This window comes from Macrobrachium rosenbergii, chromosome 17 (genome assembly GCF_040412425.1).
Source record: "Macrobrachium rosenbergii isolate ZJJX-2024 chromosome 17, ASM4041242v1, whole genome shotgun sequence".
Classification (NCBI taxonomy): domain Eukaryota; kingdom Metazoa; phylum Arthropoda; class Malacostraca; order Decapoda; family Palaemonidae; genus Macrobrachium; species Macrobrachium rosenbergii.
In genome coordinates this window covers 964,286-982,275 of record NC_089757.1, presented here as the reverse complement: position 1 = coordinate 982,275, position 17,990 = coordinate 964,286, and the positions used below count along the sequence as shown (strand labels likewise).

At 37.2% G+C, this 17,990-nt stretch overlaps 1 protein-coding gene across 12 annotated transcripts in view; it reads left to right on the top strand.

Moving 5' to 3' along the window:
• Nucleotides 1-17,990, top strand: part of unc79 (UNC-79 domain-containing protein) — a 224,650-nt gene that overhangs the window by 145,597 nt on the left and 61,063 nt on the right. For all 12 annotated transcript variants that reach the window (XM_067119369.1, XM_067119364.1, XM_067119371.1 and 9 more), the window contains 4 exons: nucleotides 13,841-13,983; nucleotides 15,706-15,833; nucleotides 17,115-17,337; nucleotides 17,741-17,882. In XM_067119369.1, the coding sequence (XP_066975470.1) occupies nucleotides 13,841-13,983; nucleotides 15,706-15,833; nucleotides 17,115-17,337; nucleotides 17,741-17,882 (636 nt within the window). The remainder of the gene's footprint in view (nucleotides 1-13,840; nucleotides 13,984-15,705; nucleotides 15,834-17,114; nucleotides 17,338-17,740; nucleotides 17,883-17,990) is intronic.

Below are 17,990 nucleotides of genomic sequence, written 5' to 3'. Positions count from 1 at the left end.
AGAAAAATTCTCTATATTCAGTTTTGGAGGCCATGTTTGTATCCCTGGTATAATTTCTAGGGTGGTGGGAGTATCTTTGCTTCAGACTTTTGCATTATCTAAAATATTCCTTCATCTAGATAAGTAAAAAAAAAAAAGGTAGCATCTGGCTATGAAATGAAAAACAGAAATTATAACGTAGGTATAGTGGAAGGGTGCCGTGATGCCTTGATGGAATTGATGAAAAGGCTTGAGAGAAATAGAATAAATAATTCAGATGGTATGCATTGGTAATGTGTACGGTTGTTTGTACATAGATTTGCGTTCAGAATTTAATCAATTACACATGCCACTTAAATATCCTTTCAATCTTGTAAAATTTTGGTCATGTTTGTGCAAATGTAGCCCTGTCCACAAGGGCCATGCGTGCTTCAGTATTCAAGTTTCTATTATTATTTTTTTGGCCAGTAACACAGACTTTACTGGAAATATGGTCATATACTAGACGGGTATTAAATGGACAAATGTATTAAACATATGGGTTTTCTGAGATGGATTTTGTGATGGCAAACGGTTTGCAGGGTCATTGCTGAAAGGAACTTTTGAAACAACACATGTGAGCATGCTTATAAAGATTTCCATGTAACCCCAGGGGAAAACAGTATCTTGAGACAGTTCATTACACAAGAAAAAGGAATATTATTATTTGGTTTTGCACTTCTCTTGACTTTTTCTTGTTGCCATCATCAAAATACTCAGCACATTTCTAGTGATGGAAATACTTGATATTCTTCCTGAAAGTATTAAGGGAAGAAGACTTGTTCTGATTGCTCTGAGTTATTTTAGGCTAGGGGGTTGATCAAATTCTTTTATATTTGGATACCTTTTATTGCTGTACTGTTTGTGATGGCTGAATTTGTGTTAATTTCTAATGATATCTAAGTGTTTGAATTATAAAAGGTAAATGTTGTATAGTTGGGAGGTTTGTCTTGAAAGGCACTACTGAGGGCAAAGAACCAAGCAGTGAAACCAATATTTAATGGTAATGACTAGACAATGTGAAGATTTTCCACCATTCTGTTATTCATAAAAGGATATAGAAGTGAGCAGAATAGCAATAGCAGATAGGAATAGGTAAATTATTTGTATATTTTATATGATTTTAAGCAAATATAACATGCTGCCTTGGTTCATATGGGAGCTCCTCTTTTGCTCTCCCAGTCTCAGTAACAGAAACATCAAGATATATTTTAGAAAAATAACCAAGAAATTCTCTCTCTCTCTCTCTCTCTCTCTCTCTCTCTCTCTCTCTCTCTCTCTCTCTCTCTCTCTCTCTCTCTCTCTCTACAAATATTTTCACTTTTCTTTCTTACGTAATTTTCATGTTTACATAATTTTGGTGTTTACATAATTGTATATTTTCATTTAATTTTGTGGACATGTAGGTATGGTTGTTTTCTTCCGTTGTCATGGTGATCTTTTAATCTTTTATGTGTTCTCTTTTTCTTTCATAAACTTCAGTGAAATTCAAATATATTTCTTTTATATATGCAGTTGTATTGTAACCAAACCACTTTTTGGGGAAGATAAATAGCCAATAAACTTTTTTTAATCTCTCTCTCTCTCTCTCTCTCTCTCTCTCTCTCTCTCTCTCTCTCTCTCTCTCTCTCTCTCTCTCTCTCTCTCTCTCTCTCTCTCACACACATACAATGATTTTTGTGTTTATTTTCAATTAATTTTAGTAATATTGACAATTTTATTAGAAGACAACCCAGTTAAAACAAGAAATATCTTACTTTCAGTTGGGGCCAGTCCCAGTTTTCCCAGGTCTCTGAAGTTATATATATATATATATATATATATATATATATATATATATATATATATATATATATATATATGTGTGTGTGTGTGTGTGTGTGTTTTGACATAGGAAAAACCTACTTTTGGTAGCCGCTGTGAGTCCTCAAAGGAGTTACACTCTCGTGGTCCCCCATGGCTCCATAAGGCAGACCAACCAATCTAAAAAATTCTCGTATAGTTGGTCTCGGCCAAAATAGTGCATGTTGGCACAATGACAGAATAAAAGGACTCAGGACAGGAGGGCTCTATGTCCTGTCCACATATCGACTGCCTCGGCTTTTTCCTTCGTCTTACTCGCACAAATGTAACAACAACGTGTATGTTGGCTATCTTCCTCATTATGTGCCAAGCCTATGCAAAGTATATGTTCGCCCCAGTCCCATGCCTTTTCGTCAGGTTATCAAAAATATGTTCTTCCTACGTCAAAACTTGTTTTTTGATAGCGTAGCCACTGTTCGTCTTCAAAGAAGCTTGAAAAAGAACTTGATAGGTGACGAAATGACTTAGTTCCTAATAAATAAATCCCAATAACCCAGATTTTTGGTTCGAAGTACAGTTACAGGATATCAACCATTTTCTTTATTCTGGATATGTGTATTCTTTGTGGTTCTAAAGTGACTTATATTAGGTCTGGATGCGGGATTATTGCGCCTTCCTGGCAATATCTCGGCATGACCACTACTCTCATGGTGATATTGTTTTAGGAATTTTTAATCCAAGGTAGTGTCACAGGTTATCAACCATTTTCTTTATTCCGGATACCTATTAGGGTTTGTCAGTAAAGAACAGGAAACACACGAACTTATATATGTATTATCCCCATGTGGTTTTGTGGTGATGAACCTAATTATGTCGGGTCTGGCTGCAGGATTATTGCGCCTTCCCCGTTCCAGGAATACTGCCTCTAACACCCCATAAACTCGGAGACTTCTTCGAAAGAAACATTTCCAAAGTCAATGATGTACTTGCCTCTTTGGATGCCAGTGACTTAGGAAAGGGGTGAGGGGCTGCCTTTTTAATGAGGGACTCTAAAATAATTCTCTGCCTATGTAGAGAGAGTGGTTTGTTTGTGCTAGGGTGCAGGAAAAATAGGACCATCTGGGATGTTTGCTCTGACATCTAGTTAAACCTTGAGTGCTTGAGCCAGGCATAATGTTTTATCCAAGATACTGAGTTCCCTTGTCAGAAAAGGGGATTCGCGCTTTAAAAGGTCCTCTTTCATGACCAGGAGACAACAGTAAATGACAACTAGATGTACGAGTGATGAAATGTTATCCCCTTCTAAGAGAGCCCAATACACTAATCTGAGCTCTTGATGCCAAAGCGGTCAAGAAGACTGGTTTTTGGAGCATATGAGTTGTGTAGTTGTATTGGGCCCACTGAATTAAAGGGATGACAGAAGTCTAAGGACCTTTTCAGGGACCAGGTAATGGGGAGCCTTGCAGGAGCTGGCCTTTGCATTGCAAAAGACTGGAGAAGGGAATTCACAAGTTTTATATCAGAATCAATTCCAAAATCGTAAAGCAGGGGTTCCGACAGTGCTGCCCTGTATGTCATGACTTGTAATAGCAAGGCACTTGACCTCAAAAAATATATAATAATAAAATGTAAAACTGTTTTAGCAGATTTCAACTGGGCCCTCAGCATGGAGGTATTCGAACCACATTTTCCATATGGACTGGTATGTCGGATAAATGAAATCCATAGTTTTTGCATCTGGCACCTAGCAATGTTATGTAAATAATCTTGAAGGTAGGCTGGATTTCAAAATCCATATGTGAAGGTCACAGTTCAGAAAGGAGGATGTGTATATGATTTCCCCTCCTTTTGTCTGAGATAGAACAGTGGATGGTAATGGGTCTATTCTCTCAGATGTTGTTGAAGAAATAAGGGTCCAGTGACTATTTGGCTATTTGAGGCCGCTAGGTAAGCGGCTCCATTGAAAGCTAGTAGATTGTTCAAAGCCTCTGAAATCTGGGACGAAAGAGGAAAAAAGTTACATCATCCTCCATTCATTCCAGTCTTGTAGGGATGCATCTCTTACTATTGCCCAAAAAACCAGGTTAAGAGGCACACACGCATGCACACACACTGGAAGTTGATGGTTCTTACATGTGGAAAACAAGTCCACTTGCTGATGTGAAAGGATGCTGGCAATTACTGACTTGAGAGGGGCTGAGCGTGAGACCAACCTCTTGATATAAGATAGTGCAGTCATATTGTCCAGGACCTACAAAATGCAGGTCCCTTTGGGAGGTTTCACTTTTCTGGAAGGGGAAGCTGATATGACACTTCCCCAGAACAGGTAACCATCTTCCTTCTACCTGACAATCCTCCCAATAGCCTCCTCAACCTGTCAAGGAGGCATCTGTATGTATAATCACTTGTATGAACAGTGGAGTTAGGTCGACCTGTGTGCCAGAGACAGGTTATCTCCCTAATCTCAGATGAAGGCACTCACAAAGCCTTTTCCTGGCAGGTGGGAGCCAGAATCTGTTTACATCCTACAGTCGCAATCTCAGGATTAGGTCTACCACAGATGCAAATGGTAACAGACCCAGACTTCGTTCCAAATGAATTCTGGAAAAGCTGGGCTGTACAAGGAATCTTCTCAGGTTCTTCACTATTCTGGTTTGAGTGCTGTTGGGAAGCGACAGCTAGCCACAAAGAATATCCCAACAAAATCAAAATGTGAGCTTCAGAAAATGTTTGCTGGATGTAAAGCACGGTTTACATGCTACGATAAATTGTAGCGATTTATTGTAGTGATCTGGTTGTTACAATTTGTCGTTACGTGTAAACAGGAGATCGTAGCGATTTATTGTAGCGATCTCCTGTTCACAAGTAACAACAAATTGTAACAACCAGATCGCTACAATAAATCGCTACAATTTATCGTAGCGTGTAAACTGTGCTTTAGGCAGGATTTGTTCCTATTTATTAAGAAGCCTTTTTGACACGAATCTGTCGACTACTACTTTCAGGTTTCGTCAGCACTCTTCCCTGGTGGCTCCCTGGATTAGCCAGTCATCTATGTAGGCCACCAGTTGAAGTCCTTTCTTGAGCTCCCGTGAAATACGTAAGTACAGTACTGTATATAGAAAAGTTTAAGCAAACAATGTGTGTTAAAACTTGGCAGATTGAGGCTCACCCTTCGATCAGAGGAATGCTTAATGGGGACATTGAATAGTGGTGGCAAATAAATGTCTTTCTCTATGGCCCCCTTTTAAGACGGGTCCAGTTTTTTTGGAAAAAACTTCTTTAGAGGAGGGGGAGGGTGGGACCATATCTCTACCCTAGCCCATTGAAAATTATACTGTCCCCAAGGGGAGGATTTCCACTGTTTGTGATGCTAGAGATGACAACCACAACTATGCAAGTCCTATTGGTCTCCACCTCTTCCCTTGTCTTTAATATGCTGTCCAGGAGTTGATTTTCCTTTTCCTTGACTGGAGTATCTTTGTCCACTTCGAAAGGATTGCTGCTGCTAACGATGTCCGCTCTTCTGTTGTTGGAGGGATCCTTTAGCAGTGACTGGAGGCTTGCATGGCTCTGTTTCATATCAAGCTTTCTTAGGTTTAGGAAGAGAAAACTCTCAAGACTATTGTTTCCCAGTTCTCCTTTTTCAAGACAGCATATATTGTGCAATTCTGTTGTCAGGCTCATTCAGTGAGTTGTCGGCGACAGATTCTTCAATCAGGTCCTGACAGAAGACAGAAGAATGTAACTGGGAGGTTGCATTGGAGAGCAAAATGTTGCAGCCCACCAGTGTTTCCTTTCAAGCATTAATGCGACACTCCAGAAAGTCAAGAGTGTTTCCCATAGGGGCTTCATAAGTGTTTTGGTTACTGCAGCAATCATTGCTCTGGAAAACTGGAAGCTCTTTAATAGGTATTTCCAGCATAGTAATATAAGATATAATATTGAGAATATGGAGCCTAGCACACGATTCAGTCATGGCTGTCATGAGATTTTTCTTGTAGGGGTCTCAAATTGCGGGGTACCATGTCCAGTGGGTGCTTTTTTTCTCAAAAGGAAGGACAAGTGTTGCCCATTCCTTTGTAGAACTATCAGATATTGGGATGGCAGAGACAAATGGCTTTACATCTGCCATTAACTCTCATTTCCTGGTCACCACAAAATTCTGATTGTCCATCTTCACATGATTTGTGTTTTAAATATGAGGGGACAGGCTCTTCATACTGCCTACAGTAATTTACTAAAAGATAACAGTACACTCCTTTCTGCAGATATGGCATCAGTGGTAGAGGTTGGCCAGGGCCCTTCCATTACTTTTTTGGTCTTTACAGAATAAACCCACTGTGGCCTCAAGTTTTCTGCAGAACAGTATTTTCTGATCATTTCCCCTGCATCATGTCAAAACATGAATTTTGTTTCGCCTCGGGCGCGGGTTTCATTTGTTTACCTAATAGGTTGTAAGTGAACATTTCATTCTCTTTTGGTTCCTTGCTATTTTTCAGTATTTGCAAAGTGCTCCTATGAAATTTGTTATGCTTGTAGTTCAGTATTTCATTACCCACAGTATGCAGTTTTACTTAACTTTAGTGTTTTTTTTATTGCTTAAGTTTTGATATTCACTCCATCAATCTTGCAGATCTAAATTTCACATTCCTCAGCCAGTAGGGGTTTTAAAAGCAGTAACACCTAATGATTATTTTATTTTTAAACAGTAGTGAATAGGTGATTCAGGTTTTCCCATGAAACACTCCAACATTGAGGAGGGCTACAACAGAGACCCCTCTCCTCTCTTGATATTTCTGTTCCTCATATGGTTCTTAGTCTTTCACCCTTGACTCCATATCTGCAAGACTGCAGCAATGTGGCCATGTGCAACTTATCCAGATGGGGATTCATAATAAGAGAATTCCTGCGGATGCCTGGTGGGAGTTTAGAAATGAGATTGGAGATCTTACAAGGTATGAAGAAAGTCCTTGACAGTGAGTCATTATATTCAAGATGCTATTGAAGATTCCCTTCAGGAATTCAGGGCACTCTTAGATACTGAACTGGACATTGCTATTAAGACATTTTCAGCTCTCAGGAGAGACTAACAAGTCCTTGGAGGCCACCCTCTTGGAGACGGGTACTCTTGGTAGGTCCCTGGAGCATGCTAACAAAAAATTTGAAAGCCAATAAGTTGAATTGGTCTCTTAGATCCTTAGTAGATTCATACCTTGACTCCCAGGAGGACATTCCTCTTGCTCCTGTAGTACCAAGTGGTCGTAACACTTCAACCATCTCAGTCTCTACCTCCCAAATGGGGAGGATCACTGTCAGTCCTTGATGTGCTGCCTCATTGTGTCTCCTTTCACCAAATTGTGCATACCTTATTAGCAAATGAAAGACAATGATTGAAGTGGAATGTGGAAATTGGGGGCAAAGGTGCCTTCCCCAAAATGGAATGGTGCTGCTGTCAGTAGGAATAAAGAAACTGCCTGAGCAGACAGTCATCCTCCCAGCTGGCTTAACTGAAATTATTGCACTTCAGCCATCCTGCAAAAACCAGTACTCCCTCCAGGTGGCCCTGCCGAATTTCAGAGTTTTGAAGCTACTGGGAAGTGTATGTCAGTGGTCTTTCATTTTAAACATCCTGGTGACAACATTGCAGAGGAATGGGCAACACATGTCTTTTCGATTGAAAGGGAACATCTCCCACTAGGAAAGGCTTCCCAATAGTTTGATGCCCCCGTGGGTAGAATCTCAGGTAGGAGAGCCATGTCTGGTTTTCTTGTGAGGTTCCACTTCCTCTCTATTTTAACCTCCACCACTATTGTGGAATGACTGCAAGTTAGTTTCCTTAGTCCTTTAGGCCAGTACTGGCCTCTGTTGCAAAGATGCTTATGCATTTCGTATGGAGAGCACTTTATGATTAAATGAAATGGTGGCTTAGGACCCAAGAGAAGCAATAGTGGGCTCAAACATGCTGTTCCCCATTGTCTCCTTGCTGTTACATTCCTTCCACTTCTGCCATGATCTCCTTTAGGACTTTTAAGGCACAACTTATAGAGCAAGCCCATCAGGAGAACTGTGTTTTACCTGCCCAGCTGGGTAAGTTGGAACCTGAGAAACAATGTTCTTGAGAGTTCCAGCCTTCCATCCCAAACCCAAGAAGTCCAAGTACAACTCAGCCATAAAACCTCTATTTGCTCCTTAGAGGACCTTACCAGTAACAGACAAGGAGATAACATCAGCTGAAACAACAGCAGTATTATCCCTCTTGTAGCAGACAGAGGTGCTCCCATTAAAGGCAGTGAAAAACAGCTCCTGGAGTGCCCATTAAGGGCAAGGGAAGAATTATAGCCAAATAGGATTTTGCAGGTTGTGGATTTTCGTTCACAGCACAATTTGCATTGGAAGTCTTCCACTTTGGGGCACACCCAGACCTCATTTGAAATTATGATTGAAACCTCCCTACATTCTTTGATTCACCTGCTTCAGAACATGGATGCTGCCATTACCACAGTTATGACATACAAGGCTGCACTGTCAGAGCCCTTTTTGAATGGGTTTGCCATGGACTTCAGAACTAAAGGCTTCAGCTCCACCCTCTGGTCCTTTACAATTTGAAGACTTGTTCATGCAAGTGCTCCTATTTCCTTGTCCTTGAGACTAAGGTTCATCGACTCCTTTCATCTCTTCAGTTCAGTGGTCACAGTGTAACCACGACTCAAATGCTCCACATGGCAGTGTTCTTGATTGCCTTGGTGTCAGGAGTCTGGATCAGGTAACTTTGCTTTTTTAGATGAGACAAAGCTTCATCACCCATGCCACTAGCTGTCACTTGCTGTTGTCCTCTCACCCATCATTCCTGGCCAAGAATGAGTAAGTGTTGAAAAGAAAACCCTCTTTTTCTCTGTTGGAACTCAGTACTGTATTGGAAAGATATTATGTCTGGTCTGGTCACGTCAGGTTCACATCACAGCTATCTTCCCAGATGGTCATCATTTTTTACACCCTGCCATTAACAAGATGCTCTCATTGCAAGAGATGGGTTTTATTTTAGTGTCCCTAATTAAAAAAGTTGATCCAAAATCCCTTCCCAAGTCATATGACATCTGGAAGGTGGGCACCCCATTATCTTTATTCAGAAACGTTTCATTCAAAGGTGTTTCCTAGTTTATCTGGTGTTCATCAGAGATATGCAGTTGAAGAGGTTCAGCTGCACTGTGTCAGTAGAAGGTAGGGTAAGTCCTGACCCTAGAGGCTTCTTGGAGGAACTTGAGGGAGGATCCCTCTGATGCTTTGGTATTTATGAAATATTTCCGGGATGGAGCCATTGTCATGCATGTTATCTCGTCGTGGTTAGGTAAGTCACTTTTTGGTTACCTAGTTGACACAGCTAGGCTCATTACTCCTCCTTATTCATTGTTAATTGCTCAAGGGAATCCTGAGTAGAAAAGGAAGGGTGATCCCTTACGTGACTTTTCCACAGACCATTTATCATCTGGGTAGCTGGGATTCTTTTAGCAAGAGCCAGGCCATTTCTTCACCATTCAATTTCTTTTATATGCTCCTTTGACCAAGTAATGGCAGGGCCTGGCCAACCTGTGCCATTGCTTCCACATACATGAAAGAAGAGTGAATCTTAATCTTCCAGGTAGTTGCTGTTGGCAGAATAAAGAATCTTCACGTCTTGAGTCCATTTATACTCCATCACTGTGAAAACAGTGGCACTATACTGGCATAGACCAACTAGGAGAGAATTCTTGATATTACTCAGTCTGTTTTATGGAGCCGCAGTGGGACGATAATGATAACTACTTTGAGGATTCGCAGTGGCTACTAGAGATAGGTTTTGATAGAGGAAAACATGTATTATAAACATTTTTTCTGGTGATGAGAGTCAAACATAATACAAGATCTTTTGCCTTTTAACTCGGAGGTCATATACTCTGCTTATATTCTATATCACGTTATTATTCCTGTAATAGAAGTCATACATGCACACACACACATTATATATATATATATATATATATATATATATATATATATATATATATATATATATATATATATATATATATATATATATATATATATATATATATATATATATATATATAATATTTCCTTATGAATAACTATGCCAGTAAAATTAAGATTCAGATGGCTCACACTCAGTGACATTAAAAAGCTTTAATTTGATTATGGAATATAGAAAAAATGGGTGAAATTAGCAGCAATCATAACTAATCCAATTCAGAGTCTTTTGCAAAGAAATAACTTGTTATGGGTTATCATACATTTTCTTTTACCGGTCGAATTTTTCCTTTTTTCAACCAATTTATTTTAGTTTAGCTGCTCTGTAATAGTTCAATTCATTTGCCATTCTTGATTTTCTTTTTTGGAGTTCAAGGCGTTCTGTAATCCAGGTAGGAAAGAGTAACGTAAGATTGGTGCTCTTTTTATTTTTTCCACTTGAAAATTTGTAAGAATTGCAAATGTATTCATAGAATTTCATTGATTCCAGTGAATATTATTATATAAATGTAGCATTGCAGTGACCCCAAAATGATAACACCCAAATACTGTTTATACATACATATACTGAAATACAAGGGTCTCCCTTTGTGGGCGGTTTCATCTGTCGTTTAACCTCACTAATGCAGCACGACAGGTTTTTCTCGGTAAAATATGAAAAGTGTTTAGAAAAATGTTGGTATTACCAGTGCTTATAGCTTTGGTTTGCTGTGACCAGTGCTTAATCCGATGTGTTTCTTTGACATTCCTTTCATACACTGTTTATTTCAAATACACAAAAAACACAGTGATAAATTATTAATTCATATTTGTGCACATTTACTAACAATCTTTGAATAGGAGAGATGAGGGAGATAAAAGAGAGATGCCCTGCTTTGCCCTTAACTATCATTGCATACAAGTAATTGAAAAATTTGCTGCTCATGTTGGGTCTATTCTGTAGAGCAGGTACAAATATGATAAGATTTCCCTCATTAAGTATGAATATAATGAGCTATTTGGTGTGTTCTATGTGTATTCTGCTTTTTATTGTTCCGCATGAGCAGTGTATTTGTCATGTATATGGTCAGTCAGTCTCTCTCTCTCTCTCTCTCTCTCTCTCTCTCTCTCTCTCTCTCTCTCTCTCTCTCTCTCTCTATATATATATATATATATATATATATATATATATATATATATATATATATATATATATATATATATATATATATATATATATATATATATATATATATATATATATTTGAAATCAGTGACATTGTTCGCAGATACTGTTTTCTTATCAAGACTTTAAATCAGTCTGTACATTTTCTTGTCCTTTTCAGGCAATTTCTCAAGAATAAGGAAAAATTATTCACATTTTTGCCATTTACTTATTCTAGTTGATGGACTTTTTCCTTGATCATCAGCGACGTCTTCAGGACTGAATTACAAATGAACATAAAGGGGTTCTTATTGCTGCATGCGGAATTTGCATCTGAGCCTAAAATTTTAAAATGACATTACTGGGGTGCTGAATTTCTATTGGTTGGTGGGCCTCATTGTCTCGCTGGTCATCTGTGTGGCAGCAAGGGCACTCCTAGTGCTCCACAGGATGTGCCCTATGCCACAGCTTGCAGCAAAGGGCGTGGGCAAGGGTATGATTCCCATCTGTGGCTGCTAGTCTTGATTTGCTTCTTGGCTGGTAGTTGTGTTCGGGGGTGTTCTGTCACTCGTGTCTTCCTGAACACGACTACCAACAACAAAGCAAATCAAGAATACTGGCCAGAGAGGGGAATCACGCCCTTGCCCCCGCCCTTTGCTGCAAGCCGCAGCATAGGTCACGTCCTACGGAGCACCAAGAATCCTCTCACTGCCACACGGACCACCAGCAAGACAAAGAGACCTGCCGACCAATAGAAATTCAGCCCCCCAGTGATGTCATATTTAAAATTTTAGGCGTAGCTGCAAAGTCCACATGTAGTAATAAAAACCTTTTATGTTAATTTGCAATTTGGCCCTGAAGACGTCACAGAGGGGTGAGAAAATGGTTCATTGTCTAGAATAAGTAAATGGAAAGGAACGTGAATAATTTTTCATTATTCCTGAGAAAAGTTGCCTAAAGGGAAAAAGAAGTATAAACTGATTCAAAGTCATGATAAGAAGATAGAAACTATGAACAATGCCATTTACTTCAATAAGAATTACACTATAATATATATATATATATATATATATATATATATATATATATATATATATATATATATATATACATAATTTTATCAGATTCTTGAATAAGCACTCTTCTTTTTCCACTATATTTTAATTACAGTTAAATGGTTGTGTATTGTATATTATGTGATTTATTTTAAAATTTTCATGACAATATACATTTCTTGCTATACAGGTAGTTGTTAATGATTTTACTGTACTAATGATTTTACAGCATATACTTTGATTTTCTAAGAGGGTGTATGAGGTTATAGTAATCAGTGAGGAGACAGGCAAACGAGTTGATTTTGAAAAAATAAATCTTTGATGAAGCAAACTGTATGTTGTAGGAAGAATAAACAAATTAAATTATCTCGGCCCTGAATAAACCATCGTAGATAAAGCATGTTTTCTTCATGTGCAGTAAATTGTGATAGAAGGAATGAGTGAAGAAGATAGGTTGTTTTGAATAGCATGTTTCGTTTGTCAACATCTCTGATTACAGTATGCATGGTGAAGTTAAATCAACGTGTGCTTGATAAAGAAAATCGTAATTTTTTAGATGGTTAGGATCTGCATGTCTCTCACATTGATTCATAGCTAGAAAGAAAGCTGTCTTTATAGTGACACACTCATAGCTAAACTGATTTCAGTTCTCTTGGAGTCATGAACCTAGTAATTAGTTGCTTGGTTCTGAAACATATTTCATATTCTCTTTTATATATTCAGTCCATGATATTTTATACCCATTCATATATGTAAAAATTCCTCTATATGCATATTTCAGTAAAACCTCAGAAATTGACAACAGTTGTTTTTTCCCCTGGTTAAAGTAATTCAGCTAATTTGTGCTTCCAGTTTTGTGGGGTCGGTATTGGATTATCCTGAAAATTAAATTTCGCGAAAAGATGCTAATTACTAAATTGCAGCATTGATTTTTCCATAGACGTTTCAGTATGGAACGTAAATTGGAATTTTATTGCCATCTTAAAGCTAATTTCATAATAAAAAAATTTTCAAACTTATAAGAACCACTTAGTGCTGCCTTTCTTTTCTTTGCATCTTTCATCTTAATGTCCCTTGTTTGATCCATTTTTTGTATGCTAAGCTTGCAAATATGTAAGGACCCGTTATATTAAATAGAATTTTGAATTAATGGTTCCCCTCTCTTTCGAGGGAAACATGAAGTCTTCATATATTATTTCTCATGAGAACCACGAATAATATCAATTTGCACGTCTTTGAAGTTCCATAGTAAAGATAAAAAACGATTTGACATAATTTTTAGGATATGATGAAATGTTTGAGGTTTTACTGTTTACTTTTAATAATAGCTCTACATTTTACTTGCCTTTTACCTACTTACAGTAGTTTTCATTTTTTATGGACTTACATTTTCAAGGTTATGCTGAATATATTGATGTGTACTTTTTTTATATTTTTAATGTTGTCTCACTTGTTTCCTCATAAAACAGTACACCCAATTTGTGATGATATTGTATATGGTAACATTCACACATTGTATTATCTGGATTATTTATAGTAAAATAATCTTTCAGTGAAAACTCTTCTATGTACAGTAACACAAAATCATGATATGGTCAGATTTCATTGTTAATGAATTCACAAATAGCAAAAATATATATATATATAAATTGATGTTTATACAATATAATATTGACATACAATATGCATTTGACATCTGTTTATACTTTAAAAATGATATGCTATTTAAAAGTCATGGATACTAATATTACCTGAGATCACATTACGCTTTCCTAAAAGGAATTGGGTATTACAGCTGATGGAGGCATGCGTTGTGGTGGTGATGACGGTTCAATGGTGCATCAGTTACAAAAGGCAATGGACCTGGAAGAAACTGATAAGGACACTCTTCATCTTCTGGTGTTCTTATTCATGCAGTTCCTTTCACAACCTTTACATGTGAGTAATACACAGGCTAATTATTGTGAATTTTCCGTTGTACTGAAGGTTCTGTACCATCTGGATGATTACTTCTGATGATAAACTTACATTTTCATTGAAACCAAATCTCTTTGACAGCAGAAGAGAGCAGGGCGTGGTTGAAAGAAATTAGTCCACAAATGTATGATTTAGTTGAAGCGTTGATGCCAGAGTTTATCTTTCTGTCTTTGGAATGAGTAAGAAAGTTTTGTATTACTGTGATAAATCAAAGTGAAATATGAGCTATTTAGACCTTGGCCTTGATAATCAAGTGTCTTATATCAGAAGTTAATGGATAAAGTATACATTACTGCATATATGAATTCCAGTGAAAACACCTCTCAGTAGGTCAGTCATCCTTTTCGAGTTAAGTATGGAACTGTGGTTAATACAGCAAATTCATGCAAACAAATCATGAAATCAGGTGTAATTGTTAATTACAACGTAAAGGTCGTACAAACAGCAGACATCCCCAGTTGGTATGTTCTTTCTCTCTGGCCTCAGGCTGATGGGTCATCATAGTTGATTTTTTCTCTATTTTAACAACATCAGTGAGTTATAATACTTAACTCTCACAGTCTTAGCCATAATGGTCTAACAATTTTACCACTCTTGTGAAGGGGTTCTGCAGATTGGACTTGCTAAGAAATTGCCCTGCATACAGTACCTATAACACACACACCTTCCCTTTCTCCATTATATTTTCTTATTTCTTGGTGTTATGTCATAATTTTTAGTGCATAAAATGATGAAAAACCAATAAAAATGTCAAAGCAAATGAGAGAGAGAGAGAGAGAGAGAGAGAGAGGTTTCGCAATAATTGTTATTGGCGGAAGGGGAGATGAGAAGAAAAACATGAAAAACTCTATATTCTTTGAAAGTCTGTTGTGGAAATGAGCAGCTGGGTGTATTGCCAACATCTAGGAAAATTTCATGAAATTGCATTATAAATATTCTTAGTATTTTACTGTTAGGGGGTGGGGGATGTCCATTGCGTCACCATAGTGTAAAATTTATATATTTTTATAGTAAAAAAAATTTTTTTATCGTAATTCTTATATACTGGCAACTTCACTTATTTGATACACAAAACAACAGGTTTCAGGGTTACTGGGAAACAGATGCTGTATGGCATTCATTGGAAGAATACAGCACTAATTTCTTTCTCTCATACAGACTTTTGATTTTTTTCTTATGAATAGTTTGTAACAGAGACATAGGCCTTCTGTTCTTATTTCCGTGGGTTAAATGTGATGTAAAGTAAAAATTATGTTTTTGTGGTCATGTATTTTATTGTTCTGTATAAATTTGTTGTCTGTAGAATTTGCTCTCAACATGTTTTTTGAATCTAAGGTTTGAGTTCCTGTATATATTCTCTAGACTTTCAGTTGTATGTAGGCTATAAATATCCTTTGGACAGTGGTATGTGTAACTGATGATCGTTTTATCTGTAATTTATCAAAATACATTCCAGCTGGGGAGAGGGTAGTGACAGGGCCATATTTTTTCCCAAGTTTTCGAAGCTATCTTTCCTTTCCATATGCATTCAAGAACTTTTAGGACCCTGCTTTCATGTAGATAATTACAATGTAATTTAATTGACAGTGTGATTTATGTCTTCCTTAGTTTTCTCGAAAGAGGTAATTTATTATTGGTGTTATTCACATAATGAGTTAAGTTTATCGGTTTTTTGTTTCACAGGCTGATGGAACCACAGAGGGTAAATTAACTGGGAACCACAATATGACATTGGTTCTTCGACACCTATCTGTACTTATGGGTTTCAGCCCAACGGAACATTGTTTTTCAGTCTCTCCAGCTCGATTACGGTAGGTGCCAATCTTAATCTGAATTATTTAATCATATTGACATTCTTGGATATTGCACACCCATGCTAGTTCTGAACACAGCTCATTGACTTGAATATGCTAATTATGCAAATGAATTACAATTTTATGTGCAGGACAGTAATTACATTGTGATTAAAGGGTATGTTTTAACAATTAAATTTACTTTGGTCAATAAAATGCTTGCTTTGTATCCATGGATCTCCATGCCTATGCTGCTAAATCATCTGAAGATTTAGTGAGGGTCTCAAAGCCTGATTAAAAGGAAACTGCCATACAGAGTACCGGAAGAATTCTCTTTGTAGCTGTTACCAATTATTGTGGCATGAGTAGCTGTTTTGCTCTGTAGTAATGTTGATAAGGGAATCTGAAGTGTGGAAAAGGGAACAGTCTAATACAGTATTCAAGAGGGACTTGTTATATGAGTGTCTTACGACCTTAGAAATGTAAAGTTTGGTGACAGGAAAGTATGCAGACCAGACTGTAGATGTATTTGATTTTAAAGTAGGTTATATTAATGGTGGTATTCACAATAAAATTGTTGAAATTCAGTCATGTAACACTCATTCTGTGTGAATTAGCTCATTATTGTTGGTTAGAATCAGGATTTGAAGGCGTGACTAGATTTCAAAAGTGAGATGGCTGGCCATAAACCACTGATACTTATATTTTGGGTGTATATATCGCTAAATCAAGGACTAGCAGACTGGCTCTCTAGACATCCATTTCAATGTTAGTCTTGTGTTGGTTGGGGAATATTCCTTTTTGGTACCAGTTGTAGATGTAATACAGTGCCTTCTTGGAACTTTGTAGGATACATTAAAAGAATCAATTTTTTTAATTAAACCATAAAACATTATTTTGGTTAGGTAAGGGTGATGAATTCAAAGCCTTTTCAGGACCTGCATTTTGGCAAAGTCTGTACCCTGTTTAACGGTAACTAAATTTGGATACCATAAAACTTGGTATATTGGAGCATCTCCATGCATCAAATAAAATTTATGTTCATTTAGAAAGATAATTAAACTTTTCAGAACACTGAATGACTGGTGCATTCCGCATAAGCATTATTCGATTCCTAACACTGCCTTTTGGTTGGTAAATTTTTTATACCAGTATTCTGTTTTCCTCATCTTTTAGTAGGTGTAAGGTGTAAGAAGGCTTGATACGGGAAATAGTATTAAATTTTTATCTTTTAATTTTGCTGTACTGAAGTATTTATGACATAAAGACTAACAAATTTTTATCATCTCTGAATTTCAGATCATCTCCTGTTTTTAATGCTTTTCTGTCAAATTTGCCACATGTCTTGGACCACAATTTCAATATGGGAACCTCACTTCTCCCTACTTGCCTACCTGTTCTCCAGTTTTGTGCGGCACCACATAGGGTTGTTGATCTTCGTTATCCAACATTCAGTTTATGGTGCCTGCAGCCACATCCGAGGCGATACTGGCTAAGTTCAGTCTTGACATTTTTGTATAAAGTAAGTTCAAAATATTTTTCAAAGGCCCGTAGGTTCTTGGAAGTAGAGCTAAGTTTAAGCAGAATGTACTTTTACTCTATCCAAAAATTTCAGAAAAAAAATTTAAATCTGTAAAAATATTTTTTTTTTATCAATGGCTAAAAACAGAAGAGTCATGTTTCATAAGCATCAAAACTTATGATAGTAAGTATGATAATTCTGACTTAACATTATTTTGAGGAAAAGGGAGACTCCATTTTAACTTCAGTAGATAATGCAGTCTGTCAAATTGTTTTTCCTTTTCTTTGTATATTTTGTGAATCTTATATTTAGTAAAATAAAGTTGTACTTTCATGTTCCGTTACAAGTTCTTATTAAAGGTAAACAATGGACATTGTGTAATATGAAGGATTTTTTCCAACAGTATGAATACAGCCAACACCCTTTATCAGGACAAGCGTTATCCCTGGTACAGATTGTCTTGAACACCATAGATAATCATTATCACCGCTGCAAAAAAATAGATGATCCTACATTGTGTGCTGCCAGCTCTGCATACTCCCGGGGTAAGATACTAAATATCACAACATTTTTAATGATGAAGATTTATAGTGGGAAAGATGGGCCACTATTTTCTTAGTTTTTAATGAGAGAAGTAAGGATTTGAACTAATA